The 27,445-nt window shown below is 42.2% G+C and overlaps 1 protein-coding gene across 12 annotated transcripts in view; it reads left to right on the forward strand.

Moving 5' to 3' along the window:
* The window catches only part of IKZF2 (IKAROS family zinc finger 2), a 121,036-nt gene that overhangs the window by 43,988 nt on the left and 49,603 nt on the right, over window positions 1–27,445 (forward strand). For 9 of the 12 annotated variants that reach the window (XM_056349383.1, XM_056349384.1, XM_056349375.1 and 6 more), the window contains one exon: window positions 18,838–19,104. The exons of 1 other annotated variant lie outside the window; for it this stretch is intronic. In XM_056349383.1, coding sequence (XP_056205358.1) covers window positions 18,838–19,104 — 267 coding nt within the window. The remainder of the gene's footprint in view (window positions 1–18,837; window positions 19,105–27,445) is intronic. 2 more of the 12 variants (XM_056349381.1, XM_056349382.1) reach the window with 1 other exon arrangement.

Raw genomic sequence — 27,445 nt, forward strand, 5'->3', positions numbered from 1 at the left:
GTAAAACAAAGCACTGGGCAGGAAGGGACCCTGGCATCATTTAGGATCTGCAGGCACTGCTCTGATGGACGGGGTAGTAGTAAGTCTGTTCAAACAGTAACTTGGGTATTTAGAAGTAGTAGTTCAGCACAAGTGTTTCTTGTTGGGCTTACTGGGAGAAATGATGTGGCCAAAGACAGCTCCCGGAGTGCTTCAGTTAGCTGACCTACCTTATGAATGCTGAAACCTCAGGCCTCCAGTACTGACTGCAAATTTTGACTTCACTGGGGCATTTGCAATGCATGATTGTCATACTGCAATGCTTGAATAAACCTTCTTTTTTTGTCTCTGGGTGATTGCATCCACTTTTCCCTCCTACTCTGTGTTATTCTAGTCTTTCAACTAACTTTTGACTCCAAAAATTTAGGGAGTTTACCATGCCCCACTTTGGAACTGACCATTTGATCTGCTTGAGAGAAAAACTAGAAGACATTTCTCAACTTCCCTGCACCACTGCCCTCTATGTCATCCTGCTTTGAGCTCCTCTATACAGCTCTTAAAGTGCTATATAAGGTTCTGAAAAGTATCACATTGCTTGGCTCTGTGCTTAAGGCAGTAGGGCACACAGTCTCTTTGGCATGCTCCAGCAGCCAGTGGAAACAAGGGTAAGCCAGCTCATGTACATCTTAGCTTTGGCAAGGATGATCAGAGCCATAGCTCAGCAAGAAATCAGCATTCCCTCTGCAAGTGAAAGGTCAGGAATGCAGAAAGCTCACTGCCTTTTTAAGAAGGTTGAAAGTTTGCCCTCCTTTTTTTTCCAAGAACCGGGCAAATAGGAGGATAACAATCCCATTTTCTCATTTTTGTTTAGCTGAGAATGTGTCATCTAATCTATTTAAGGAATGGTCACGTGTAATATTTTGAAAAGATAGTAACCTCTGGGTCAAATCTGTTCCATTCAGTCCTGCTATTTGCTTGACTCGCCAGTGGCCGGTGATGTTTGTTATCCAGCTGACGTGCACGTCCTTTCCTGCACCTAAATTCTCCAGCCACCAGACAAAGATATGGTAGAAACAAAACCTATCAGCACACGCATTTCCTGATAAAAACCTGTGGTGCTGGGCTCTAGGGCTGATAGTGTTCTGATGGGTTCAGGATGCTGTGCAAGTCTTCAAGCAAGGACAATCAAACCCAAGCTAAGAAGAGAGCATAACTTCACCAGCAGAAGCACATGTGTGTACATATGTGTGTGTGTGTACCTTTTCTACCCAAGCACAGGCACAAATGTACAGTTATCAGTCTTGCTGTGAGAGTGGGTGGGAAACTATTCATAGAAGCTTTTTTTCCTGCTGGAAGCCTTTGGTGTCTAGAAATCAAAGCTCTCTGCAGATGTGTGCAAGTCTTGATATATAAATTGAGACAATTTCTAAAATCTAGATATAATTTCTGATGAAAACAGGGGCATCATCAGCACCCTTGTCAGCTTAAAAGGTAGAGGCTGTAGCAGTGCCATGGAGAGCTTGGGCTCAGTCACCCAGAGCAAGTGCTCAAAGTGTCATTGTAGACCCCAAAGGGAGGTAGAGGTTCTTCCTTCTGCTTGAGTCGGAGTCTGCTTCATCTTCATGATTTTCTCAATGACAGCCTTGACATTTTCTGTATAATGCATCCCCTCTTTAAAGCCAGCACTACTCATGTGTTCTGTTTACAGAGGGAGATAATAAAGTATATTAAATACTAGGCAGGATTTTGTTTGTGTCTTCAAGTAGATGCTATTTTAGCAGATGTAGTTACTTTTTCTTCCCAAATTACTATTAATGACCTATTTTGCCTTAAATTAACATCCAGGTTCTGGGTTGTTTTTTTTTTTATCAATGTATTCTGTTTGCAGTATAAGAAAAACTTACTGTAGTGACAGAAATTAATTTTCTTTCTTAGTATAGTATCCAGCCATACTTTTCTTTTAACATTGGAAATAATGAGTCATGGAATCAAGGCCACATGATGTGATCTTTGTGGAAGACATCTCAACTGGCATGGGGTCATGTTATAAGACATTAGCATTAGAAATTTCTTCCCACTCACTTGAACAATTTCTTTTGTGCAAACATATGCAAAGTCCTGTCTGCCTTTCTTTATCTTTCAGCCTGTGTTAAACTTCAGTTGTTGATTGAATTTACATTCCAAGTTTTTCTGCATCAATTTCATTGAACCCAACAGCAGAGAACTTAAATGATGTACAGAGATATTTTTTCTGAAGGGCTCATGAAAGAGGCAGGCTGCTACTACTAGCTTGAGCCAAAATATATGGAATGAAAATTGTGCAAGTTTCTTTGCAAGCAAATGTATCTTGTCCCTGATAGAGAAGGCACTGGCTTTACAAATGCTGGGATTCCTGTAAGCAGTGTATGTCATGCTGAATTAGGATTTGTTTCTGCTTCCGTTGGCTTCAACACATGAACATTAATCTCCAACATTAATCAATTTATTGTCGCCGAACCCCCATAAGATAGAGAATTACAACCTCTATTCTGTAGATGAACAGAGTTGCAAAGAGATTTAGATTCCTGTTTAAACATGTGTTTAGGCACCTAAGGATGCAACTAGATGCCAAGTAAGATTTATGAAAGTGCCTTAACTGATTTTGAGGGGAAGTTTAGGGCCCAGAGAAGTGAGGGGCTTTTATAAATTCAGCTTGGCACTGGAGTACCTATAGCAGCCTCGTGCTGGCTTCCCTGGTTGCACCTGCGTTTGGGAGCAGAGGTAGAGCCAAACCCAGACTTGCACCTCATGGTAGGCAGAAAGTGCATACAGGAGATGCAGGCTGGGTCCTTGAGGTGTCCGCAGCTTGCATTTGGGGACAGCAGTACTCATGCAGACATATGCAGCCACTGTTTCCCCTTTCCGTTTATTCCCAGCCTCATATCAGCAACCCCCTTCCCACCTCAGATTATTTTTCAGCTGGATCAATTCCAGACATAGCAGAGGGTACGGCTGTAGGACCACGGAGGTGTAGTGACTGCAGAGTTCCTATATCCCAGCCCTGTCTGGGCAGCCAGGAACACAGTGAAGGCTTCTGAATTACCCATCTGTGCTGAAGAAAGGGATAGGAGGCACAGCTGTTGCATTCTCCAAAATACTATGTAACTATGCCATCATACTGTTAAGGACATATAGAGGTTTCAAATGTTTGCTTTTTTATATTTTTTTTTAATTTAGTTATTTAGTTGTAAAGAATGCCTGTTTCACAAATTCCTTGATTTAAACGAGTTCAATGCTTCCTTAGTTCCTGATGCAGAAGATTAGCTCAAGACTGGTTTGCATCCTTACAGCCTGCTGGGAACGAGCTGGCTGTGGAAGCCGCTAGGTGGAAATGACAAGTAATAAATTCGTTGAAAAAGGCAGCTTGTGAGCAGGACCAGAATGAAATTTGAGTCAAGTTAGATGAAAATGTTGGGGGAGAAAACACTTCAGTAATATTGAAATGGCTTTTGATGCTTGAAAGTAGAGAACATTTCCATGTTTGTTTCAAAATGATGTATTTCAACTCAAAAGGGCCAGCACTTGAAAGGGGGAGGTTATACAACTAAAGAAATATTTATTTTCTTTTTGGTCAAATAAATGTCTTGAGTCAACTCAAATTATTTTCATAGCAAATGAAATGTTTCTGTTTGTTTGACCCATATGATTATTTCGTTCTTTTTGTCTTCAATAGTCACTGCAAAACCTCTTATTTTCCTTATGTCTCCCAACAGAACTGAAAGTTGGAGACTGGAATATTCCACCTCCGTGTGTGCGGGGTGCAGTTGCCTAAAATAAATCTCCAAGCTTTAAGCATCTCAGGCTCTACCTCATGGTAGATGTTTTATTCTTACCCTAGAGTGAGAATCCTCTGTTGATAATTCTTAAAGGAAGCCAGTGATCCCAAAGCCCCAGGCCAGAAACTTGACAATGGAGCAGTAATGAGGCATTGCTTATATGAACAAGTCACTTTCTGCAAGGACTGTTTAGCATATATGCATTAATAATGGTGGTTATGAATGTTCAGGAACATTAAAGGAAGTCAATGGATCCACTATGCACACGAAAACAGATAAATGAAGAATCACATGTGACACATAAAATTATATGTCTGACCTGGGAGTATGCATACTGCTTTACTGAACCCCTCAGATCAAATTTGGCACAAGGGTAGTTGAATCTGACACTGTTCTGATCGTAACCTTTGCAACTAGAATTGTGCGGGTACATACACTTGATGAGAATGTGACAAGAGAAAATTGAATGTAAAGTCTGCTAGACAGCCCATAAATTTGTTTTATATCTTTATCTTTTCCTTGCTTGGCAATTATTTCAGCAGGTGCTGAACTACTTTCTGCTTGGTGTGAGCAAGGGTACTCAAATGACCGACTTTATGAGAAGACATAATCATCTGAGGAACTTGTAATATTTAGTGTGGATTAAAATAATGTGGGTTGGTTTCTTTGTTTTTTTGTTTTGTTTTTTTTTAAAAAAAAGACCGAGATTGGTCATAACTAGTCGTAGATTACTTAGTAATGTATAACTGAAATGTGTTCATATTGTCACCCTGTTACCTATTTTTAACAGCGGGGTGGAGTTGTCGCTCAGGTCCTTCTGCATTATTTGTTGTAATTCAGTAGACAGCATATCGCTATTAGGTTATAGCCTTCCTAGGATATGATTTTTAGAACCATAAAGCAAGAGTTTGCAGGGTTTCAGAAGTTGATTACAGAGAGAAGTTTATTGTTATTTCTTACACTTAAATCTGCTAGGTAAGTTAAAACAGCCAAGTAGGAGATCTGGAATAGAAATGATGTGCAGTTAAATGCTGAAAAACCTCTACCTCTTCTATACAGGAGAGCTGTTAAACTATTGCTTATTGTACATTAGTATTCTGTGGTTGCTATCTGCAAAGCTACTACAGGCAGTAGTTTGAGCAGGCTATTACCATTTCTAACTTCATGCTACAGCGTTCTCGCTTGTCTGCACAGTTGACCCGATCCTGTATGTCATCAGGGAGGAGATGTTTAACTTGTGACACTACTAATCCTTTCCTGAAGGCTTTTCGTTCTTCCTGCACGTTGTCCTTTCATTGCTTTTGTGAGCGGGAACATGCTTGCTCAGCCCAATGATGAATTCATGTAATTACCTATGTATGTACTGAAGTCCTGTTGACTTTAATGTTAAAGATCAGCGATTGCTTAAGTATTGCACTGAATCAGGACCCCCAGGCGTTTTCACATGCACAAGCTAACTTGGGAATTGGTGCGCCTTATTGTAGTTCTCCACCGATGGGAACAAACAGCAGACTCGGGACACTCCCGCGATCCAGCCGTCACTGCAGGTGCCTGGCTGGGCACAGGGACAGCTGGGAGCACAGCAGCCCAACTGAGTGCTTGTCTCCCCCGTTTCCCTGCCCCCCCTTCCCAGCGTAAATCTGCAGACCACAGCTGGCTGGCATGCCTTTGCATTAACACAAGTGGGATACGTGGAAACAAATCATGGTGTTAGACAAAGTTCAGAGTGTGTATTTGGTTAATCCAATTCTAGAAAGCCTCCTTAGTCTGTGTGCAGGTATGAGTTATGCAAAAGCACATGTCCGCGCCAGGAATCTGCATCCCAGTATAGCTCTGTGTGTGTGTCTACCTCTGCAGGAACCCTGTTTGCAGGAGCTGATGGTGTAGAGTCCTTTCTTTCTCAAGCCAAGTTCTCACACAAGGATATGGATGATTTTCCATGTGTCTCTTGAAAATCTGCTTGTCTCTACAGTTTTATTTTGCTGATAGAAATGCACCTAATACATTGTGATAATGCTGTGTTTTATAAAAAAGGCTGCACTACTCTCAAGCCCGAAGACTCTAGGTGGGTCTTGGTGCATGTAGGCATCAAGCCTTCAGAGAATATGATTGTCCTCGGCTGGAATGACGGACAGTCTCAGGAATCACATCTGAATTACAAAAAACCTTAGGTCTTCAGTTCATATGTTGTCATAACCCGGTAGACACATTATATATTCCTGTAGAGGCTCATTTGTGATCCTTTCTAATACAGTTTGTGCTCAGAATAGCGTTAGCCCTTTGACAAGAGGGGAGATGTTGCTGTTAGAGCAGTTCCAGTCTGGGCTTCTGCCGGAGCTCTGTGGCATTGCTTTCTCAGGTTGGTGATGAAGGAACGGACTTTTGCATTCTCCATCCCTTCAGAAGCCATCCGTGCTGCTTCCTCAGTGCTTTGATATTCTGCCAGCCGAGGGAGGGAAGAGCCATTTATAAATATTTCTGGTAATACAGTAAGTACTCTCACATGTTTTGCTCACTCATTTTCCGTATCCAGAAATCTATCCGACCAGAATTGGTTCACTCTCTTTTATTAGCAGAAATAGATCCACAACAATTAAAATTGATTTAAAAAAAAAAAAAAAAGAAAAGAAAAAAAAGAAGGGAAAAAAAAGAGAGAAGCAGCAGCAGCAAGCACAACATCATATTGACTGACTGTGTGTATATTCACACTGGCTTCCAATCCATGGATAATTACCCCTCAGAGATTGTGTGCTATGTACAGTACGGTGATGGAATTATGCACTTTAAAGAGCTTTAGTGAGGCTCTTAGGATGCCAAATTCATTCCTTTTTTTTTTTTTTTCTCTTTCTTCTTTTCATTGCAGTGAGTAATGATTTTTTAAATGCACATGACCTATCCTCAAAATCAAAGCAAGGCATGTCAGTGATGTTTCATGTCTCTGGGTCTCACTTCTCTTGTACTGGCACAATAGAAGAAGCGTACCCAGGAGATGAAACTTGGGGTTTGGTCAGAGGATCTCTTGGGGTTGCTGGCCTTCGTTAGTGAGGGGAAAGGCAAGCGGAACTCAGATATTACTCATTCTGTTTGGCAGCAGGTACCCCAGTTGGGTTTACTGCAAGGAAAGAGGGCTTGAAAGAGGCTGTGGGTACAAATCCAGAGAAAAGCAGGCTTCGTTAGTTTGGCTGGTCACAGATTGCCTTACTTGAACACTAAGAACCCATGATGGTGGTTTCTCAGACCTCTTTGTCAGAGATGGTTGAATGTTTTTGATTTGCAGTTTCACACACACACAAAAAAATATTGCCTATAAATTTCAGCCTAAATTGTTTTTGGCAAAGTGATAAGCAAGTAAAAAACAGGGCCTCATCGTAGGAAGTGTCAACCCATCTTAATTTTAGGCAGAAATACCAGCTCCTCCTAGAGGAAAAGAGCCAGTACATAAATAGCTCCCAACAGATCCTTTACTCAAGCAGACAAAAGGGTGACGTGCAGAAGTTGCTGCTAATGCCAAATTTAAGCTTTCCAATGGGAATGTGTCACATACGTGAGGTCTGAGTTTGTAAGATGTGACTTGATGTTCAGGCAGGAGTGTTTCTTGATACTCCTGTGATATGTTGGAGGTATTAACAGCTCTCCAGATCTGTTGGAGCTCTTTGGAGAACATCTCCAAAAGTACTATCACAGGAGTTGAAAAAGGAGGTACCTTTTGAAACACAGCGATCAGGAATATAGTTGCAGAGCTGTTGTACTCCTCCATGGCAAGCACTTGTTCTTTGGCTGTGGCTATGTTTATGGATTTTTATCTTTTGTTGACATCTTTAATGAACAGTAACAGTGAGTGGTGCTGCATCCTGTTCCACCAGCCTGGACCAGCGGGCTGTTGTGTGAAGGGAGGGCTCCCAAAGACAACTTGTGGCCCAGAAAGAAACTTTTTAACTGGGACAGTGAAATCAATAGTTCTGCCATCCATCAGAGAGGCTATGTGCTCAGCTGTATGTGGTGGTTGAACATGTGGTTTCCACGGAGTAGCTGAGTTTATGGGTCTGCATGTATCTCCTGAGGAAGTATCAGATGCTTCAGTTCCTGAATCTGTTGTCTCCATCTTCTTGACTCTTCTGCAGTAATACATACTGAGTGGTGCTCAAAGCCACTTGCAGCATCGTGCAGCTTGTTTGGTGATGGTGCATCATATGACCTCCTCAGCAGTCTGAAATGTATCAGCTTGGGGTTTGGTCCTGCAATCCCTAGTCCATCCTTGTTGTAGCACTCAATGAGGGTAGGTATCTGCTCAGCGCTCTTAGGTATCGTGGTGAAAATGTGGTGGGTGCTTTTGGTGTTTAAGTAGTTGATATGAGAAAAATGTATGTGCGCATCTGCTGTTCTTATTGTTTTAATCTAACTTGAGGAAACATCCCTTGTTAGATATGTAAATTTTTAGGTACCTAATTATCTGTTTTACTTGCCAACTCCCTCCAGATCCTTTCTTCCATGATTCCATCACCCTCTTCCCTTCTTGTTTCCTTAAATATGTGGAGATGATGAATAGCAAATCTCATAGAATGCTTCAGGAATATTTACTGTAGGGTTTTGCTTTTGTTTGCTTTTCTGGTGACTTGGAGATGGCATGGTGAGAAAAGAAACATGTGAGCTAAACCTGTTGGTTTGTACATTGTGTCAGAAAATATCCATAAATTGCAAGTTACTACACAGATGTATAGATTTAATGAGACTGTGTAATGCCATTTATTTATGCTAAAGAATCTGACACATACGGTACTGAAAAAAGTTAATACTCTAAGAGTTATTTTATATTTTTCCATTGCCATCTGTCACTGCCTACATAATAATGATACAGGTGAAAGCCTAGCACTGCTTTAAAAAAAAATATCAGAATGAATAGTCATTTAATATCTTGCTGTTTTAATAGCTGGTGTGTTTTAAGTTGTGGGAAGGAGGCAATAGAGATACCCTCCCCCCATTTTTAGTATATTAAATTTGGGGTTTAAACAGATTTAGATTCTTGAAGTGAATTCAGAAAGAGGAAATTTATTATAAAGAGTTCTTTCCTTTAATAAACAGTTTTGTCCTTTAAATTTGGAAAAGTTAAGGGACAAAACCAGATTCTGCCATCCTTATAACACACCGTCAGTGTCTGGTTCTTGGAGTAGCCCTGTCATGTGCATCTTTAGATGTAGGTGACTTTTTGTGCTCTAAGTCCTTCCTTAATGTGCTGAATTCAATATTGCTGGGGTCTCTGAACTGTGAGCAGGACTGTCTAGATCCCACATCCCCAAATTCTCGTCCCCATTGGCCATCTGAAATCAGTAAAGAAGAAAAAAGGGGGGGGGGGGGTGAGGGGGGGGAAATACACTTTTTCATCTGTCTCAACTAAAAATACATGCCCAAAAGCAGCACCATGCTGACAGAACTCAGCATTTACAAAGTCACTGGCTTTTAAGCTTTCCTTCAACTTTATGCAGTCATACTGTGGTTAGGCAAAACTGCTTTCCCTGTTTGTTTTGTTTTTTTTTTTTTCTTTTAATCACAGTGGAATCCAACACTGAACGGGTGGTGGGAAGTTCCCACACTCAGACTGAAGAGATCCAGGGCTGCAAATGGTCCTGTACCTGGGGATCTGCCCATTGCTTTGCATCAGGCATCTGCCTCCAAGGGTACAGACGAGGCTTTGACTCAAATAAATAAACGAATCGGGGTTTGTTGTTAATCTCTTTTTTTTTCTTTTTTTCTTTTTTTTTTTTTTTTTTAATAATGTAGTGACAAAATATTTTTGTGGCAGGTGATTATCTTATAATTTTCCATGGGTTGATGAGTCAGGGTAGGCGTCTCCTTTAGAGGGGGACGTTGCTAGGTCAGGTTGCATTAGAACGATTTAGAGTTTATATAATTGAAAATAAATACATATTTTCCTGAAAGCTGTGAATGATCCAAAGGTGTAACTTTGTAATGAAAGCCTTTTACTTATTTAAAATAATGTCTCCAGTGGTAAAAATGCCAGAAAATGAAGCAGAGTAACTGATCCAGACCCAGAGAAGCCATTCCATTGGCTTCAAATGACTTTTTCAAGTGTATTTTCAAATATAGTGTAGTTCCCTACCGGAAAGTTCCTTAGAAATGAAATAATCATTACTGTTATAATTACTACTCTTTGCGTACACTGGAAAGCATTTTAGAAAGTCATGCACTTCGTAAGAAGCAAGAGATGACAATGAGTGAGCAATGAGGTTTTGGTCACTTTAAATGGATGTTATAAATCACTTTATTTTTGTTTGTAAGAGTTGATCCATATATAGCTGTAGTTTGTCAGCATTTTCCATTACAAACTTCTAGTTTTTGGTACCATATAGAGCTCTCAGCAGCCTCTTAGAAAATCCACTTAGAGGTGAATGGTGTATCACTGCTCAATGAATATATGTTTCTTCTGCTCCCTTATTAGAATGTTAACGGTTCTTAAAAATAAAAAGGTGTTCATGGTTTAATGTTTTGAGAGACAGTGTTTCACTACAGGACTGAGCCTGATTTTATCATTCCTCCTCTCTCTGTTTTTCAGTGTGCATCAGAAATAACCCTGAAGTAAAAAAGAGCTGTGGTAGGAGACTGACAGTATTTAATGTACATGTTGCAGACAGTAAGAGACTTGCTTTAGATCAGCAAGGGAAAGGGCTGTGAAAGACCACCCACATCACCGAACCCTGCCTCCTGCAGTTCACAGTAACTGTGAAATAAAAGTTTACAATGAAAAGGGTTCCTGGAGAACACCTGCTACGCACCACAGCACCCCCTCAACATCACCTGCCTCTCTGTAACAAGGGTAAAGTCATTAAGACAAAGGCAGAAAGTCCCAGTGATTAGAGTATGCAGCAGGAGAGAGTCAAGGAGTGTACAAGGGCTGACCAGGTGTTGTATAAAGGCGGAAAATTTGCTAGATGACATTTGCCCAGAAAAGCATGTTTCATGCAACAGAAAAAGGAGAGGGGGGACAAAAATCCTATTCTCTGTCGCCCCATCAAAACAGCCCAAAAAGTAGCAGAATGAATAAACAGAATGAATAAACAGGTAATCCAACAATTGTTCCTAATTTGACCTTAGGGAAAAATCCATGAGTTCACAGAATGAATAAACAGGTAATCCAACAATTGTTCCTAATTTGACCTTAGGGAAAAATCCATGAGTTCAAGCCTCATAACTGGCTTACCACAAGCACCAGCAGAAGGGACAGCAGCTAGAAGCCAAGTACAACTGTGTTCCACTCATCTTTTGGGGCTAGGTTCTGACATTGCAAATGGATAGGAGGCATGAGGGTGAGGAAGCTCTTCCTTGCACCTATAGGGCATCGGCAGAAACTTTGTATTATGTTAAGCACAATACTTGTTGCACCATAATTATTTTGTAAGTATAGGCAAAGAAGGAGGGAGAGGGTGGGTCATCAGGAGTACTTTTCCTACCCTGGGATATGAATACATGACTCTCACTTGTGTAAGTACAAGTTGCATAGAAGCATTTGTGGGTGAAATTTGGCCTGAGGTCCTTCTGGAGAGGAATCTTGCGACACTGAACAATCATATATATTCAATTAGGAGTTCTTACTCTTGCCAGATGGAGTTATGCAGCATGGGTAATTTGCGGTGAGCAAACAGTCATGCCTAAAGGCTGGGCATCTGGGGCAAATTCTGGTCTAGATACCGCCATCCTTACTTATGCCAGGGTACTCCTTACTCAGTGTCTCAGCCTTTGGACTTCGGCAGGGTTCTCACTGAATGTGACTCAGAAATAGTTGAAACCATCAGATTTTGGTCCTGTGATAGAAAAGAATTTCATGTCTCAGTGCTGCACTTGCTGGGATGCTGTGTGCTTAAATCTGAGCCCTTCCGACTGTAACTGTGGTCTTTTCAGTTTAATATTTGTATAAGCTTGTACAGCCATTTGAGCATAAAAGTTGTTCCACAGGTTTCACTGCTGCAGTCTTCATTCCTTGTGTCTTGCCATGGACAGCTGGGTTGGGAGAAGCCGGCCGGTATTTTAAAACTGTAGGTACTGAAAGCATGCAGAGACAACTAGGGTGCTGCTCCATGTCAGCTTCTTGTGATAGCACAGTACACTTGGTCAGGGGCCTAAATCCGGCTAAAGATAGTTGATTTTTCTCAGGAAGGTTAGTTTCAACCAGATTGGTTTACCAGACAGTTCCATGAGCACTGGTGCTGGTATAAAATATGGAAGGGTTGGGGAACAAGAGGATGTCAACCACAGTTTGTGTCAGCTAAAACCTGACTGAAGCTTGGCTTAACTATGCAACCACATCCTAATTTAAACTAAACTTGGGTGTAACAAACCTGTTAGTCTACACTTACCGCACACACCACCTCCAGAAGATATGAAATAAGTATTCTGTTGCATTTCGTGAGAGTTTAAATTGACTTCAGAGGTAGCAGGCTTAAACTGAGATTCTTCAATTTGAAAACTAAAAATTTCTAAGGATGCCTAAATAAGCTGATCATTTCTCACTGAATTTCTGGCGCATTAACCACCTCCATGTAGGCTTGAAGAATCCCGTTTGTAGCATGCAGAAGAGGACTCGGCACAAAAGCTTCTGAATCTTTCATTTTCTTCCTCCTTTTTATTATTTACAAAATACTGATTTAACTGTTACAAATGGACATAACCCTGCTGAGGTCACTGTGACAACATGGTGTCACCATCTAAGATTCGCACTTGCTCAGTGGCCAAAAGCCAAGTCTTTGGCAGCTTATGATAAACAAATTTGACACCCAGCATCGGGGATGTCCACATGTAATGTTAGAGGCCCCGCTGAGGCTGTTGTCACTTGACTGGAGAAAGGAGTTGGGTAATTCCCCGTTCTTTGCAGGCGACGTTCACCCTCACCCTCGTTTGTTCCATCCAGATACAGCCTCTTTTAACTCTCTAAGCCTCCAGAAAGCCTCAATCTACTGTGAGAGCAGAGCTGGCTCCCTTGAAATACACCTTTCTAAACCCCAACTGAAACATTTTCCATTACAGTGTTGTTAGGGTAGCATTGCCCACAGGTGTCATTTAAGAGGCATCTTCCTTTCTCCTGAAGATCACAGTTATCAACCCCAAAGCAGCAGATGTGCTGCCAATGCCTTGAGCAGACCCAACTGTCCTTACTCCGCAGCATCACACCTACGCAGCTTTGGAGTGATACCTGCTTTGCACCAGTGCAGCGCGAGGAGAAAGGGAGGCCTGTACATTTCTTAGCAACTAAATATAATTTCTAGCTAATTTGCTTTTTAATGTCAACCTGTTTGCCAAGTACTTTGTGGCTATGAGGTGACAACAGAGCAGATTCCTTGACTGGTTCTGCTGCTGCTCGGCTGGCGTTCTCACCCTTTGTATGCATGCCTTTTGAAAAAGGGAAGATTTGTCCGTGCTCCCTTGTTTACACATTTAATAGCTCACAGTTAAGCCAAAATGGACTTGAAAAGCCTCATTAATTAAAAAGCCAAATTCTACCAACAACAAGAAACTCAAAGATGAAGTTTTATTTTCACTAAGACCCCTTTATACTATTCCAGGAGGAAAGTATGTTTAAATATGCATTAAAGTCTCACTACACTTCTGGAGTGGTGTAAACACCCTCTTTAAGGACCCTTCTTGCTACCAGAGTGCTCTTAGACTGAACAAGAGTCAGGGCTCCTTGTTTCCAGCTTTTGGCATTCCTTACCTTGAATTTCAAGATGTGTCAAGACAGAAGAGTTCTCCATGCCCTCCCCCTTGCCCCATCTTAATTTTTCTTTTACAAAACACTTACTGGTTTGCCATTTCAGCTCTTAAGATTAACTGTATTCCACTCACCATTACTGAGTGCTTTTAATAGTATAGAAACAGGGCATGTAATAGTATAAAACATTCCACATTTGAGTCTTGTGATGTGTACGAGCTTGGTACCCAGGTTCAAAACATGGGAGAAGCTGGGTCACTTTCTATTTGTCTTTAGCTGCCAATTAGCAATGTCATTAATCCACTGCCTAGAAGTTCATAATTAAAATAGATGGTGTCATTGACCATTGATGAGGCAATGTGCAGAAGGTTGTGCTGGTAGCTGCCTGTCACTGTGCTGTGGTAGTTAGGCTCATTTTCCAGGGGGAAGTAACAACTTCTGAATTTCTTTGCATTCTTGGGTAAGAACAGACACATTATCCAGGCTTCAAATATTGCATTATATTGCGTTTTGGGCAGGGAATCTGCAGAAGACCCCAAGAAAGCAAATGCATCCCCTGCCCCCAGTTATAAGACCAGCTTGGTTATAGAACGCATTTTGTCCGCGTTAGCTGCGAATGTCCTTCACTGTGTTCGCCCACAGAGCCACCCCAAGGCTCTTCGGGGGCAGCAGATTTTAATTTTGCCTCCTCAAGGATGACTATCTGAAGCTGGGCCAGAGCTTCATTTCCTGCTGGTGAGAGGAGAAGGATGGGGGAAGAGGCGTGGGAGGTCTTGAGGAGTCAGGCTTGGTTTTTCTGCTGCTCCGGAGGCAGCAGGAAGGGGCTGGTGGTGCATGGCCGCTGCCAGGAAAGGCTAACCTCTAGCTGAAGACCACAAACCCATGGTGACAGTGGCTAGCCTGGTTTTCCAAGGCCACAGATAAAATAAGCAACGACCTAGGACAGCAGACAGTGGAAGAGACAGAGTGGCATAGTCCTGCTTGCTCCCTGATGTGTTGGACAGAAGGAATTTTGTTCTGTAGTGGGAATTGCACTCTAGCTTGCTAACTTACAAAGCAGGTGAACAGTGCTTTAATTTACACCCCACCTGGGGATCCAATCTCTCAGCAAGACAGGAGGGTTTTTCCCCCTCTGAGATCTCGCTTTTGAGGGAGACAAATTTCCGTGACAGAGGATGAAATACTAGGAATGTTTTTCTTAGGTGGATCTTCCAACTTCTGGTTTGTTGTAGCGACCCTAATTTGTGGGTGAAGGAACTATTTTGGTACTGAAAACTTGCCAAAATGCTGTTTAACAGAGAATTGCAATTTAATTAGCACTTATGAGACATTAATAATAATTGTATTAAATTTGGCCACTCAGCATCAAGTGTGATTCAGGATCAGCTGGTTGGTGCTCTGAAGGAGAAAAAAAAAAAAAATAAAATTGCTGTGTGGTCTGGTGAATATGTGCCGTTAGCTTTGTGTTCATAGGTAGAAACTTTTGTGGCTACTTGTCTTTTTTCCCACGAAGTGTTGAGCTGGACCGGGAAAAAGTGGAAGGAACTTGTATTAACTGGAGGGAAATGGTCTGACTTCAAGTTCATGCTTTTGCAGGGATCCGGTTTACAGTTTATCCCTGCTATCTCTTTTGCTGTGATTTTTAGGAAAAGTGCCAAAAACTTAATTTTTTTCCCCATTTACTTATTTATGCTTTGCTTTGCCAAAGAATGAGAAAGCCTGCCACTTTTAGCAAGCATGAAGAAAGGCAAGGGAACCCAGGGTGAAATTTTATGTGGAGACTTGTATATGATGCAGGATAGCCATAAACATCCCGTGAATATTTCTTTTTTCTTTGCAGCACAGTTCATTATGCTCTCGGAGTTTGTGGCTGTAGATGGAAACAAAGACAGTGCCACTAAATGATTGTAGTTTCAAAGGCTGGCTCAGAACAGAGAAAACAAACTATATGCAATTTAAGCACCTGCTTGTATGCAAGCTTCCACGCAAGCCTAATATATGGACCAGTATGATGTAAGGCAGTGGAGATGACCTGATTAGCAAAGCCCTCACAACAAGCTGAGGAGATCCCTGCTGCACCAGTGCTCCCTTCCCTGGAGACCTGCGACTAGTCCCAGCTGAAGGAAACCTTCCTGCAGCAACAGAACTAGCACAGGGTTTCTGAAAACAGCGATGATGGTGATCTGTGTGTGTGTGTGTGTGTGAAGTCACCTTCACCTTCCCTCACAGGAAGAAGAGTAAACAGCCTGCACAACTCTGCAGAATAGCTGGGATATTGTGAAAGATGCAATATGAATTACTTGGGCTTGTGAGCTACGTTTGCAGGAGTTGCGGAGCACTGTGCATTTGGGGAGGTTGCCTTTCAGCAAACAGCTCACTCCGTTTCGTTGTGCTGTTTATCCTGTTGGATGAAAGCCATCATTCAGCAGAAGGAAACACTAGGGCAAGATAAAGTAAATGATCTTCCAGTTTGTAAGCTCTTGCAGCCTTGCTTTCATATGTGCTGGGCAGGCAGTAGTCCACAGACTTGAATGGGAAGCAGTGGTGCTCAGCACTTACTGCAGTCAAGTGTTTATTATTCCGTGTCAGAGAAATAGAGACAAAAAATTATATATGTAAGAAGACATGTAAGATACAAGGCTTTCTCTCTCTCGTGAGTACATATAAACACACACAACTGGTACGCGGCTTTTGGTTATTTTGTGCATTACTGTGTGAGCGGAGCGCTCAGGCTTGTGGCAGAGACCCAGGGTTTTAGGTGAGGAGTGCAGGGCACTGTTTCTGGCTCCTCCGTAGCTGCTTGTGTGGCCAAGTGTATTAGATCCTGCTCCTGAAGACAGAAAAGCGTTTACTCGGGCTTACTTCTCAGGCTTGCTGAATACCCCAAAAGGCTGCTATTATTTGAGGGAACTACGACACCTTAGCTCTGAAAGTGGGCTGTCCATAAATCACCAGCGTGTGTATTCCATGGGGAGGTGGGACTAGGACCTCAGCTTTCTCCCTGCCAGCCCACCGAGTGCCAGAGCTCCCACTCATCGTCTCCTCTGCTCAGTCCCTGCACCAAGGGTATGTCCTCCCCTTGGTCGGGAGGCTGACAACTGCTGTGCCACCTGCTGTACCCTGGGCGCTGCACAAGTGTCAGATGGCTTCCCATCACTTCTCTTGCTTCTGGCCCCCTCGCTGCCCCCCTGCAAACACTCACTTGTTGACCTGTTTCTGCCATTCCTCCTCCCCACGCAGAGGTAGCAGTGGCCTCGCAGATGAAGCTATTAAGAAAAATATCTCTTGTCCCTGGGGAGGTGATTTGCAATTACATGAAGTTTGGAGTGTCTCTTTCACGGCCAGGTTTGGGGTGCAAGAGGTTACTTTCATCTGCGTGTTTCCCTGTGTGTGCTGTTGGTACCAGGGTTGGCACTACAGAGCAGAGCGCCATCCCTGGGGGACTGCGCTCTTCCATCACGCTGGGTATAGGTGGGGGCGGTCATCCCAGGCCATCCCAGATGCCTGCTGCCCCCAGGCACTGACTGGGGCTGGGTGGTGGTTGAGCTTTGTGCTGTTTTTTCCTTTTTTTTTTTTTTTTTTTAAACAATAAATGCATTTCTGCAGTAACAAAAGTATCAATTCCCTTTTACAAATGATGCACTCAAATATTTTGTAGTTACAGGCTGTTTTCATGACAGGTCCCTGTGCTGATACTAGTCTGCTGTGATCTGATCCAGCTGCGTCCTTGCTTTGGATGGGTTTTGCCATAATAGTACTTTTATTCCTTAGCTCCCATTAGTGCCTTGATGAATAGTGGAAGATGTGTTTCAACAATGTTATGATTAAAAAGCAACGTCTTACTGTTGTTTGGTCTCTGGTGCCTTTACCCTGTTCATTAAGCTTTCCCTAGGAGTAACAGCAGAGATTTAGAGTTGCAGTATCAACATCAGTCTCTGAACTGTGTGTTTTCCCTAACTATAAATTCTGGGGAAGGAGGAGAAAGGAGGATGGAGGAGGAAGTCTCAGGCAGTAGGCTTTGGTCTTCTGACACTTCCAGGCCAGCGGTTTGAAACTGGGGTGCCTCACAGTGATCAGACACATTTACTCATAACTCTCTCATTGGGCTCCCAGACAGGGCCCCGTGGGTGGCTGTGCTGGAGCACACCTGGCCGGGGTTCGGAGGCGCTGGCCATTCCCAAGGCATGCATTTGCACTCTGGGTCCACTGCTGTCACTGACGCTCGTGCTAACGGCCTTAGTACAGAGGTCAGAGACTGCTTAGATATGAAGGCTGAATCACCTCCTTTCTAAACCCCTCAGCAGGATCAGGGCTTAGGGAAGTAGGCACGTGGGCTTGCCTTCTGGTTGGCAGTGTGGATGGAGACTGACTCTGGGGCAGGCCTTCTGGCGCTTTTGAGCAACCACTGAGGCATTGAAATAGGGGTGTCCGCTAATTAAAACACTCCTGCACACTGACACCCCTATGGGAAAATGCGTGATGCATTCATTTTCTTCAAAGATTTGCTGATCCCACAAGCTCTTGACAGTTCGAGGAGGTTTGTCCTGTGACCTGAGAATCACAGAAATCAGTCTGATCAGGCAGATATGAAAGATCTTCAGCTGTGCTTATTTCACTTGCAAATATAAATAAGCCAGCAGCGCAGGTCTGACTTCAGACCTGTTTGCCTTGGCAGTGTCCCATTTTATGTGAATCAGAAGTTGGTAGCAAAAAAGCACTGGAGGCTTATCCTAAAGGTTGGTCTCCCCTCTGTCAGGAAACCTGCCCATGCAGGCAGGGTGATTTGGAGATTACCGACACAGCCCATAAGCCCGGCTTCACTAGGTCCCTGCATTTTGAACAGTCCTGCCTGCAAAGGGTGCTTGTTTCCACGAGCTGTGGCAGTGAGCGTCCTGTCTTTGGAAACCCTGCATCTCGGTGCACTAGGCAGGAAAGACCTGGTAGAAGCAGCTTGCTACGTCCTTTGTTCCTGTGACTTGGGCTCCTTGAAAGGAAGGGAGCTGCTGTGTTTCAAGCTGAGAAGCAGGAGGTCAGTTCTTAAGCCTGCTGCATCTCTGCAACTTCTGCTAGGTCTCTGGGTCACACCGTGCCTTAGTTTCTAAGCTGTAAAATAGGGATAGAAATTAGGAATTAAAAAAAATAATCCCCCAAAACAAGGCCTTGAAGAAATATGCAGTTGTAACTTGGGTTGCCATCACCACCATGAGGCCCTTAACGTTGGTTTGAGCTTCAAGGCTGTGCTTTCATATTGATAACAGTAGAAATTTATCATTATATTAGTGATTGGGAACTTAGAAAATAAACTTTTTTAATTATTTTTTTTTCCAGCAAATTCAGTAAAGCTAGAAATGCAAAGTGATGAGGAATGTGACAGGAAGCCCCTGAGTCAGGAAGATGAGATCAGGGCTCATGATGAAGGAAGCAGCCTGGAAGACCCCCTCACTGAGAGTAACGAGATGGCGGATAACAGAAAGATCCAGGAGCTATCGAGCGAGGGAGGAATCCGGCTTCCGAATGGTAAACTGAAATGTGACGTCTGTGGCATGGTTTGCATTGGGCCCAATGTGCTAATGGTACATAAAAGGAGCCACACTGGTAAGCAGCTGAAAGAAAATCTGATGACTGCCTGTGGCGTCTGATGTTGATATTACCTGACAACTCTTCTCTCTTCCCTTTTCATTCGTGGGGTAACAGGAGGCTGGGGAGGGGAAAGGCGGGCTTCGTTGGTTTGGTTCTCTTCCTGCTCCCCAAATTCTGGTGATACTGTGTTTCTGGCAAGCATGATGCTTCCTTGACCTGAATTTCCAGCCTCTGGTTCTTAAAAACAGCACAAAGGTCTGGAAATTGCCTTGTTCTTGGCAAGGGGCGAGATGGTGAGTGTCGTTTGTTGGCGCGTGTGTGTGTGTTCGCATGTGCACACATGTGCAACATGTCAGAAACCTTTAAGGTGAGTTTTTAGATGGCCTTTTGTTAGAAGTGCTCGCAGGTGGACAATGCCAGCAGCTTCCTGGGGATCTCATACCCCCTTTGCAAGTGGCTGGGCATGATGCTGGTGGCCTGGGAAACCCGGAATTAGCAAATCCCACAAGGGACACTCATTAACTAGTGATCCTGATGCTAGGGTGTGCTTTTGCAGCTCAATGCATGACCGCTCCTGCAGGGAAGCCTCACCTGAGCTGCTCTTGTGGGCTAGTGCTTGGCTTCCCCTAACCATCCAGATAACATTTTTGTGACACCTTTCAATGCTTGCACTCTCCTATCATTTATTTTTATTATTAGTAGTACTACTGTTGTTTGGAGACCAGAACAGCTTACTAGGCTTTTTGAGAACTCAAGAGGCAGACAAAACCGTTGCGATATGCAGATTGAGCAGGTCTTTGGGGCCTGAAAGGTGAGGCCTTGAGTTCAAAATGGGGAATTTCAGGGGAGTTTTGGTTAATGTGGACAGACTGGGCTGCCCAAGAGGCTGGTACTCACTTGCCTTCGCTGCTCCTCAGGTTGGACAGTTGCCTCCAACAGGGTAGGAGTACAGATGGTGTCAGAAGACAATACTGTCTGGTCTTGCAGAGGTCTACCTGGGAGAGCCTTTGATTCAGAAAAGCACTTAAGCTTGTGCTTAACCTTTATGAGATTTAAGCACATGTAAGTCACCTGAAGTGCTACAATATATGCTTAACTTAAGATACATACTTAAATGTTAATAAAGTTAAGCACAGTTTTTTGTGTTGGAGGCTCAGTGGGTGTTTGCTCTTCATATTTTTTTGGGCAAAATGAAAGATTATTATTTTTTTTTTATCTTTCTCTGCCAGTATTTAATGGGGTGAGAGACTCTCACTGACTGAAATATCTACTAAGATACAAGAAGAAAAGTGGGGTTTTAAGGTAGAGTAAGAATGATTTTGTGTAATCCCTTTGTAAACCTAGTAGTTTGCATTCAAGTACTGTGCTCTTGATGGGAAAGAAATCAATAGAATTTCTGTACAGAGGAATAATAAATATATATTACATAGTTAATGCCCTGTATATAAGTTGTATTGATAATAACTTAACATAAATGTATAATGCAAAGCACTGCAGTATCGTTTATGATGCAGTCATGATTTTAGACAGCAATTATGACAGGGGAGAAGCATTAGATGGAGAACCAAAATCTTGATTAACAATTTGACATGCTATTACTAGGAAAGGGAAAGAAAATAGAGAATGTAACAGACTGAGTTCCCAGCTTTCAACCTCCCCAAAAGTTTTCATTGGCACTTGCACGTATCTGAGCATATGTATTGTAGGTGCATCAGAGTCCACGTATTTGAACTTGAGCAACTAAATTAGACCTGCTAAATTTAGATTTAGGTACTTAATTAAATGGTCTGCACTTTTTGAGATACTGAATAGCTAGCGCATATTTTAAATAGAGACAAGCTGCCTTTTTCATGTTAAAGAAGACATGCAAATTCAAAGCGAACAGAACAAAATCTCATCGGCGTGCAGGCAAGAGGGCTGTACGCGGGTGCCTGGGTAGGAATTGCATAACTGTTATTTTGCTTTGGGCTACTGCTGGTTCCTCGTAGAGCTCTGACTTTTCCCATCTGAGCAGAGGAACTGTGATGTATTGCTCTATACAGATGATTTCAAGCATATAGAAATGGCATTCCTTTTAATGGGCAGCTCAGTGCTCTACTCTCGGTAAAACAGTTGGCAAATTTTGCGGGGGATTTTGTTTCTCCCCCCCTCAACTTTGTTTGTTTGTTAATACATGCTGCTGCTTCACTGTCCACAACAGAAGGAGAAGTTTTGCTTGGATTTCCACATCCTTGCTTTTGAGGAGTATTTTTAACATACTGGTATCTATCTTTTGAAGTGCAGTATTTTAAAATATATTGCCACTTCCTCAGCAGCCAGGCACAATGGGCTGGCCCCAGCTCTGGAATGAGCCCTGACTTGTGGGTAGTCTGGTTTTGCAGCCCAAGGGAGAATGGTGGAGGGAAGGGAGGTTGTCCCCAGTGAGTGGAAACGGATGATATTCTTTATCAGCTAATGCAACTGGCATGTAAATCCTTACCTCTCAAAGCCAATTTAAGTATGTTTTGGGAGCTGGATCTCGCCTTACTCTCCTCTGTATCTGTGCACAACCAAAGCATGGTCTGGCCGGTTGTTTGCATTGGCAAAAACTAAAGTCCTTTTTCCTTCCCAAAAAACCTGTCAGCAGTCTATGTAAATCACACAAAATGCCGTGGTCCATAGTAGAGGCTGTAATTTACATGTACGCTGTGACGAGAGTGTGGCTTTCCTTACACCGGGGACCCAGGCTTTGCGAGAAGCTGTGCCATATGGCTTTGGCTGTGTGATGCATGTAAAGGGGCAGAGTTTTCTCCAGCCGTTATTCATCTGTTCCTGAGGAGCAGTTGTCTTCCCTGCCACATTATGGTAGTTCAGTTAAACATATCTAGGGACAGGGCAAATAATCTGTGCCATGGATGAGGCCAGAGTAGATGAGCTCAGTGTCCCATCTCTGATCCTCATATGCAAGAGCATCCGTTTCCTCTGATGCATTCAGTTGCCCTTTCCCGTGATAGACCAAGCTGGGGATTTCCCATTCATCCTTCAGATTCGCGTGAGCACTGCCTCATGCACGTGGTGGAAGCGATGCCCTGGTCCATGGCACCTCCGTCACGGAGCCCATGGTGCTATTCATCTGATACTGCCTAACATAACGTTTCCCTGAAACACAGATAATTTAAGTGAAGCGGTTTTGTAATCTGCATGGACATCAGGAGGCCTTTCTATTTATTTGTCAGCGCTGACAGAAAAAAAATAAAATACTCCACGTGGGAATTAAGCATCATGCACTCCCTGCTTTAGTGAGCTGGGTGCCCCCACCCCCAGCTCCTCATGTGCCACAGCCTCATGTCAGAAAAATAGCATGTGTCAGGCTTAATTTATTTTCCTCCTTTCCCATGCTGTCGTCCTTTGGTCCAAATTTCATATTCCACACCACATACCCCAAGTTGCAGCATCTTTATCAGAGTTTTTTGCTACTGCAGGAGATGACTGGTCACATAATATTGCCACTGGATACTCCAGGGGCTTGTGCTTGGGGATGTTGAGGGAAAGGGAGAAGAAGAAGATAAGGTCAATAATCCAATTTGTCTGAGGTAATGAAAAGGAACTCCAGTGATTTCTCACTCTTTAGGCCTTTTGTTAGTGGGCCTGAATTAAAATTTCCTTGTTCCTCATTTTCGGTAAAGCAGAAACCATTTGCTGGTACAGCTATCCTGCTGCCTCTGATCTGTGAGGTCCACGCGTTGTTCTCCCTTGTGCTGTGAATTGTGATTTGTATTTATTTCTTTTTTTTCTCCACCATAAGATCCAGTCCTTTATCTAGTCCACTGCTGGATTTTGAAACACTTTTTGTTTCTAAGTGTTGGTTGGAACCATCCTCATCGTTTGAAGAACACCCAGAGGTTAAATTGCTTTCTTGGTGTGGATGCAGTGGACGGTGGCAGAGCAAAGCTAGGTCCCTGGGTACAGGGCACAATGCAGCTGGCAGTGGGGACAGCAGTTTTGCCCCACTTTCACTTTGAGCTGCTGATAAGTTATTTTTAGGCTTTTTTGGGGTGCTAACTGCAGGAGGGTCTCAGATTTTTGCACTCCCATGTGCATTTTAGTACCGTAAAGTCACTAAATGAGATATGTTATGTGCCCACAAGAGAAATCTTGAAGTTCTGCTTTAGCATCCATAGTGTATAACTAAACAGAGGCAACACTGGAACTCTGAATGCGTTTTAATTTTTATTTTTTTTCATGCAGAGTTCAAGTTTTCAGGACACAGTTAATAAATGAGGAAAAACCCAATTGTGCTGTTCAGTGTAAAAGACTTTTATGCCTAAAGCAGCTAACCAGGAACAAATTTAAACAAATATTAACACATTACGATTAACTCTGTTGGACTGCCTGTCTTATTTTTCTAGTAGAAAGATATTATTTAGTTTCATTTGTAATTTGTAACCTATTGCAGGCTTCCTGCCTCTTGCAGTATGAATCAATTTGGCACTGAATCAAAAATTGTAGGGCCAAATTTCTAAAAGTGATATTTTCTATTTAGGTTCTTAAATCTAACTTTTCCAAAAGTCTCATTTTTTACTTAAACCTAAGGAAGGGGAGCTTGGATTTTCGCTCTCTGCATAAGGCTGTGTTTTACTTTTAGTACTCAATAGCTAAATTCTTCTGATAACTTTGCCAGTTAACTTAAAAGAATTTTTCTCTCTTAAGAATATGTTGTAGATTTTTATACAGAGGACACTTGGAAATCACCCAGGATTTCCCAGGAATTTTTCATGAGCTATTTGGCAGTACTGTTTTATAATAAATTGCCCTACCTGGAAGTAGTTTTTTCCCAACAAAAAACCCTAGTAAAATCACTGATGTCAAGTGACGTGCAGCCCGTTAAGTGAATCTGATAGAACAGTGGGTAGGTATGCAGACTAGATAGTCCCCAGAGTAACAAATACAGAAATGGAGCAAAGTCTGCTGCTTTCTGTCTCGCCTGGATACAGGCAGGTTGCAACTCACTGCCTGTCAGTGTGTTGGTAGCGCAGCTGATATTTCATTTGTGCTCCTGGGACAGAGCAGAATCAGAGCAGTTGCAGCATCTGATGAATCGGGAGAAAAGTTTCATCTTAACTGAGTATTAGCAAAAAGCATACTACGGAAGGGTGAAAATCAATGTTATTAGTATGAGCAAATACTTTCTGATGGCAGCATGGGCACAGTAATTCTGCATTAAGAGGTTAAAAAAAAAGCAAACTCCTGTTTGACAAGTACCTAAGCTAACCTTTGCCTATCAAAAGTATGTGCCAAACAAAAAAAGCTGATGTCTTTGATATACATTTAGCCAGGACAGATATTATATATGGTCCTGCTGGACCTGGTTCTATGCAGAACGACTCTATGCTGACTTTCCTTGTTCCTGTGAAGAGACTTTAATACCAGCATATTTTTTTTTAAAGGTAATTAAAACATTCACAGGAAGGGGCTTGAGCACTGCTGTAGAAATAACCAGGCTTCACCGTTAATGAGAACTAGTGGGTTATTTTGTGAGTTGCTCCCTTGGATTTCAAAGGGATAAAAGTTACCAGTCAAGGGTTACAAAAATCTAAGTCTCTTTGGTTGTGAGGCCTGCAGGCTCTTTGTCCTCCATCAAATTTCTGTTCTGATATAGAAAAATATCACTGATGTATTTTGCAGGGGTATGAGATTCGAAGAAGGATAACTCATACTGAAACTTCTGCGCAGCACTTCCGTGCTGAGGCGGTAAAAGAGACTTATTGTGCCGGGGAGCTTCCAATTAAGCAGAAAAAGGAGTTGGTTTGCTTTCTGAAATAACATTTGACATATACACAGTGAAATATGAGAGCTATTAGTAGGAAATTAATCAGTTCGTTCGCCTGGTTTCAGGTTGTATCAGTTAGAGAGCATGCGTAGCTGGTGCTGTGAAGTCTCCAGCCAGCTGCCATATATTAGATACTTAGGAAAGGACCATGTCTTGCTAATAACCCTGATTCCATTGGTCCACTTCACCTTTCATCTCAGTATTTATTTACACAACAGCAAGTTAACTTGTGTATTTTAGATACTGGTGTAGCTAAAGTGAAGTAATATTTCATCATTATTTTTCCTGGAGGAGACATAGCTGTAATGGATGCATGTAAAACAATGAACTGTGACATTTCAGCGGTATTTTGCTGTAATTTAAAGATAAATATTTGAAATCATACCTTTTAATTAATACTGTATTTAACTGTAAAATTACAAAACCTCATGATTTTTTTTTTTTATTTTGTTTTTGTTCACTTAATTATCAGGGCTCTTCCCTGGCACAAGCCCTTCTTACTAAGCCTTTAGAAAAGGTAATACTTCGCAGCTCTGGCTTACCTTGCCTTGCCCATACCTGAAGTAACTTCAGATAATTAAATTCCCTGCGCTGGAGGACAAGGCTTCTGAGGCATTCTTGGTTTTGTCTGGCTTTAGATCTTAAATCTGGAGTTGAAAAGAAACATCTTTTATGTTTGGTTAGCTGTTCCTGCCCATCTCCCCACTCATTTGTTGATATTTTTTTTTTCAAATCACTACAGTATGAAGGTTTTTCTGCCCTTGTTTAGCTCTAAAATAGAGAAGAGGTTTAATACTTAGACTAAAAATATTTTGCAGTCATGTAGTTTCCAGTGCTGAAAAGCAAAGAGCTTTCTTAGTCACCCTTCAGTATGTGTTTTTCTTATAAGGAGATCTTACTTTAATAAGTCAGTATAAGTATATAGGCTCAAATGTTAAGTAAATCGTTATAAATGGTGAAAAACACACCATGCTTATAACTGTCATTACCTTCTTGTAGTCATGTGTGCCACTTGTTTAATAGGTCTGTAGTTTCTGGTATGTCTGTGCTGCCATCACCCCCAAAGATAGGGAAATATTTTAAATGTAGTCAGGGACTGTCAGGTGGAGAAGAAATGTATTCAAAGACTTATTGTGAGTGGATGTTTAGTTTGAAGTGTGATTAATTTCAGCCTATGGTTAAAAACTTGTAGTTTTCATGGAAGAGTGAGGGAAGCAAAGAAGAATGTCAAGGTTGTTATTAGGAAATAGTAATACTGGAGAACCGCTTACAAATTTATTAGGAAAAAGCATCAGGAGAAGTAATAGCAAAACATTCTTCTCAAGGCACTGAAGTGATAAAGAAGGCTGTTTTGCCAGTATCTGGAGTGGGCATCAGACCCCACAGTTCTTGGAAAATCAGCAAAATCTTCTTATTAATCGGTCTTTCCTTTTTTTGTGTACCCTTCTATTAGATAATGGTCTCTCAGATTAGCTGTGCTAAATGTAAAAGCTGCTAATCAATAGCACAAAGGTGTGACTAAAATTAACAGTCATCCCACAAGCCTGCAGCTTAAACAAGGAGCAGGAATCAAATGATTGGACAAAAGTATAACAAACAGATCAAAGCAGCTATTTACCTGGAATTAAGCCAGTAGGAAAAATGAATTAATGCTGGCTTTAAATAGATACAAAGGTTATTTAAGGTAAAATGTGCTCTTGTAGCAGATTCTGTCTGTTGCAAGAGAGGAGCAGACTATCGGTGACTTTGGGGTGAGTGTTTTCATGTCATCTTTGCCGCTGAATTCCTGGCCAAAGGGCTTCAGCATCCCTTCAGCTGCCAGTTTATCGAGGGGTAATACCTGCTTATATGTGGCCTCCAAAGTGTCAGAGATAAGTGGGTGATATAGCGGGTAAAACACATTAACTGTGTGGTTTTAAATACAGAAGGAGTAAAAGGAAAGACTTTAAACTTGTTAAGAAGCATGCTACCTTCTTTAACATTGTCATCCTGAAACTGAAGCTATCATTCCTGAATACTGAGAAACGTGTCAAAGGAAGGGGTTTTGCCTGTTTTCTCAGACAGTGAAAGCAAAACAGAAAAGAAAAAAAAAAACCCATGTATTTTTCTACTGCAGTCTCTTCACATATCTCTGTTATGGACATTTTGAAATGATATAAAAGATGATAATGGCTAATCAGATCCTTTAAGTATAGTGTGGGAGTTTGAAAGGGAAACCACAAACTCTTTATCAATTCCAATGAGCTCGTGTTCAGTGTATTGGAAGAAGAGCTGTATGCCCTGATTTTTTTGTAAATCATTACTCCATAATGTTCTTGGTAAGACTGTAGGAACCATAGTATCTTCTTCAGTGCATCTCTAGTTTCCAGCTCACACACGTGAAGTTGCAGAGTTATGGCATATATATGGCACACCTGCCTACTGCTGCCCTCCTAGCAGGACCATGACGTTGGCAGCCATTTAAACCACTGAAGCAAGAATTCCTCGTTGACATCTATAAGAGCTCTCTTTCCTCCACTCTTTCCATTTGAATCTACAGACATATTT

This window comes from Falco biarmicus, chromosome 8 (assembly GCF_023638135.1).
Source record: "Falco biarmicus isolate bFalBia1 chromosome 8, bFalBia1.pri, whole genome shotgun sequence".
Classification (NCBI taxonomy): domain Eukaryota; kingdom Metazoa; phylum Chordata; class Aves; order Falconiformes; family Falconidae; genus Falco; species Falco biarmicus.